The sequence below is a fragment of the Rhinolophus hipposideros genome, assembly GCF_964194185.1.
Source record: "Rhinolophus hipposideros genome assembly, chromosome: 6".
Classification (NCBI taxonomy): domain Eukaryota; kingdom Metazoa; phylum Chordata; class Mammalia; order Chiroptera; family Rhinolophidae; genus Rhinolophus; species Rhinolophus hipposideros.
The window spans coordinates 60142334-60145721 of record NC_138052.1 but is presented as its reverse complement, the minus strand read 5'-3'; the positions used below and the strand labels follow the sequence as shown (position 1 = coordinate 60145721).

The following is a 3388-nucleotide window of genomic DNA, read 5'->3' as shown; positions in this document are numbered from 1 at the left end:
GAACCAAAATGAGACTGAAAGGAACAACCAGTGGCACAGGAGAAAATCCAGGAAAGTGTGATGTAATGGAACCTGAAAAAAGAGAGTGCTTCAAAAAAGGGAATGGTCAATTGTGTCCAACACTGAACGTTGAATGCTGCCTCAGCCTGATAAGAACAGAGAAGAGTTGTTGTTTGATGGTGACCTTGACAAGGATAGTTTCAATGGAATAAAGAGGGAGAGAGCTAGATTATAGAGTTGAAGGACATATATGGGGTGCAAAGTACAGCTAGAGCACACAATTCTTTTGATATATTTGATGTAAAGAGCAGTATAGAAATTGTATGGGTATCTGAGAGGAATATGGACATATAAAATCAAGGGAGATTTTCAAAATGGGAATTATTAGATCATGCTTGTATTTGGAGGAGATGATTTAGAAGGAAGGGGGAGATTGATGGTGTGAGAATGAATTACAGAAGAGGAAACTATTTGAATTACGATATCTCCTAAAATCTTTTTAAAGTACGATATTCCCTTTCAGTATATTGAGCTTTTATTTATTTATTCTGTTTATAAATAACATAGATGATGGATTAGAACTTATTTACAAAGCCAACCATATCCAAGGAACTGTTCTAGCAAGTAGTGAGATATAGATGAATAAGATTCTTGTCAGAAGGAAGTTACATTCAGTAAATTGATACAGCCACTGTGGAAAACAGTATGGTGGCCCTCAAAAATTAAAAATAGAACTACCGTATGGTCCAGCATTCCATTCCTGGGCATTTGTCCGAAGAAAACTAAAACATTAACTCAAAAAGATATATGCACCCCCATGTTCATTGCAACATTATTTACAATAGCCAAGATATGGAAACAACCTGTTGATGTCAATGGATGAATAGATTTTTTTAATGTGATATATGGATTATTACTGAGCCATAAAAAAGGAGGAAATCTTGCCATTTGCAACAACGTGGATGGACCTTGAGGGCATTATGCTAAGTGATACAAGTCAGACAGAAAGACAAATACTGTATGATCTCACTTGTATGTGGAATCTGAAAGAAAAAGAAAGGAAGGAAGGAAGGAAGGAAGGAAGGAAGGAAGGAAGGAAGGAAGGAAGGAAGGAAGGAAGGAAGGAAGGAAGGAAGGAAGGAAGGAAGGAAGGAAGGAAGGAAGGAAGGAAGGAAAGAAGGAAGGAAGAAAGAAAAACCAAGCTCATAGATAAAAAGAAGAGACTGATGGTTGCCAGAAGCAAGGGTGGGAGGTGGATGAAATGGGTGAAGGGAGTCAAAAGTACAATATCCCAGTTATAAAATGAATAATTTATGAGGATGTAATGTACAACACAGTCCCTGTGGTTAATAACAGTTTTGCACATTTGAAAGTTGTCCAGAGAGTAATTTTTAAAAGTTCTCATCACAAAAAAAAAACTTTGTAACTATGTATGGTGATGGATATTAACTACTTATTGTGATGACCATTTAACAATACATACAAATATCTGAAACTAGTGTTATATGTCAATTACACCTCAAAAAAAGCTGTTTAAGGGTGACGTGGTTTTCAACATTAAATATTTCTATAGCAAATAAAGTATGATAAAAAATGTTAAATCTTACATTCAAGACTAAAATAAACATATAATTATTAAGTATAACTTCTATTAAAAAGTAATCAGGAATATGTAAAAGAATAAAATGTAAAGGAGAAAACATGATGACATCACCAGGACAAAAATAATTCAAATAATTCCCAGAAGTGACTGCTCATAGCTGGGATCCTGTAGGGTGAGAAGTACTAAATGTGTCCTCTGTAAAATATCGAGGGGTTCGCAGAAGGTAAGAGCTAGAGTGTAGCTTCCCTGCCCATTAATGAAAGGGGGCTGAAAACAAAGGATGGATTGTTGTCCTGCTGCTTAGGGTAGATGAGGGGACAAAGGCTAAGCAATGCCAATACAAAGGGAGCTGAAGCCACCAGTCGCTCTCCTTGTATATCTTTGATGTCTCCAACATCACTCAAGAGCAAGAGCCCAAAATACCATTGTATAATCTTATTTGGAACTGAGAACTTGAGGGGTGCATGGGAACAACCACAACACCCATAGTCAGGGAGAGTGAAGGGGCAGGAGGGTAAGGGGAGAAGTAAGAAGAGGGAGGGAGATAAAATTGCAAAAAGGAAAATGTCCCACAAAATGAGCTTGCTGTCATTCTAAAAGACAAGTAAAAGTTAATGCCTTTTTTTTTTTTTTTTTGATAATAGCCATCTGACTGGTGTGAGGTGACATCTCATGGTTTTGGTTTGCATTTTACTAATGACTTTGAGCATCTTTTCATATACCTGTTCATATTCCATTTGTATGTCTTCTTTGAAGAAATGTCTATGCAATCTTTAGCTCATTTTTTAATCAGTTTATTATGGGTTTTTTTGGTTTTGTTTTGTTTCGTTTTGTTTTGCTATTAAGCTGTAGGAATTCCTTACGTATTTTGGAGATTACTCCTTTATCAGATATATGATTTGCAAATATTTTCTCCCATTCCATAGGTTGCCTTTTAGTACTCACATATTCATTGCAGCACTATTCATAATAGTCAAGATGTGGAAACAATCTGAATGTCCATTTACATGTGAATGGATAAAGAAAATATGGTACATTCATAAACACACAAAGGAATACTATTCAGTCTTAAAAAATAGAAGGCAATTCAGCTGTTTCACCAGTGACAAGCCAAGATGGGCCACTTTCATACAAAAACCGTGAAGAAGGTGACCCAGGTCATTATCGAAAAGTACTACACTTACCTGGGCAATGACTTCTACACCAACAAGCGCATGTGTAAGAAGATCACCATTATTCCAAGCAAGAAGCTCCACGACATAGCAGACTATGTCACACACCTGATGAAGCGGATTCAGAGAGGCCCCTTAAGAGGTATCTCCATCAAGCTACAGGAAGAGGAGAGAGAAAGGAGAGAGAATTCTGTTCCTGAGGTGTCAGCCCTGGATCAAGAGATCAGTGAAGTTGATCCGGACTCTGAGGAAATGCTGAAGCTCTTGGACTTTGGCTGTCTGTCCAACCTGCAGGTCACTCAGCCTACAGTTGGGATGAATTTCAAAACACCACATGGAGCCATTTGAATCTTCCTGCTGTGCTATAGTATTTTCAATAAATCATGGACAACCTACAAAAAGAAAGAAAGAGAGAGAGAGAGAGAGAGAGAGAGAGAGAGAGAGAGAGAGAGAGAGGAAGGAAGGAAGGAAGGAAGGAAGGAAGGAAGGAAGGAAGGAAGGAAGGAAGGAAGGAAGGAAGGAAGGAAGGAAGACCTGCCACCTACAACAACCTGGATGGAATTGAGAACATTATGCTGAGTTAAATAAGCAAGTCACAGAAATACAAATACTG

At 37.7% G+C, this 3388-nt stretch overlaps 1 protein-coding gene across 1 annotated transcript; it reads left to right on the top strand.

The window, feature by feature from the left end:
* Window positions 1-2718: 2718 nt before the first annotated feature.
* On the top strand, window positions 2719-3123 carry LOC308498565 (small ribosomal subunit protein eS17-like; the record flags this gene model as incomplete). Its single annotated transcript, XM_081050785.1, has 1 exon — window positions 2719-3123. One exon carries the CDS (start codon window positions 2719-2721, stop codon window positions 3121-3123), a length of 405 nt encoding a protein of 134 aa, XP_080906911.1.
* Window positions 3124-3388: the final 265 nt, after the last annotated feature.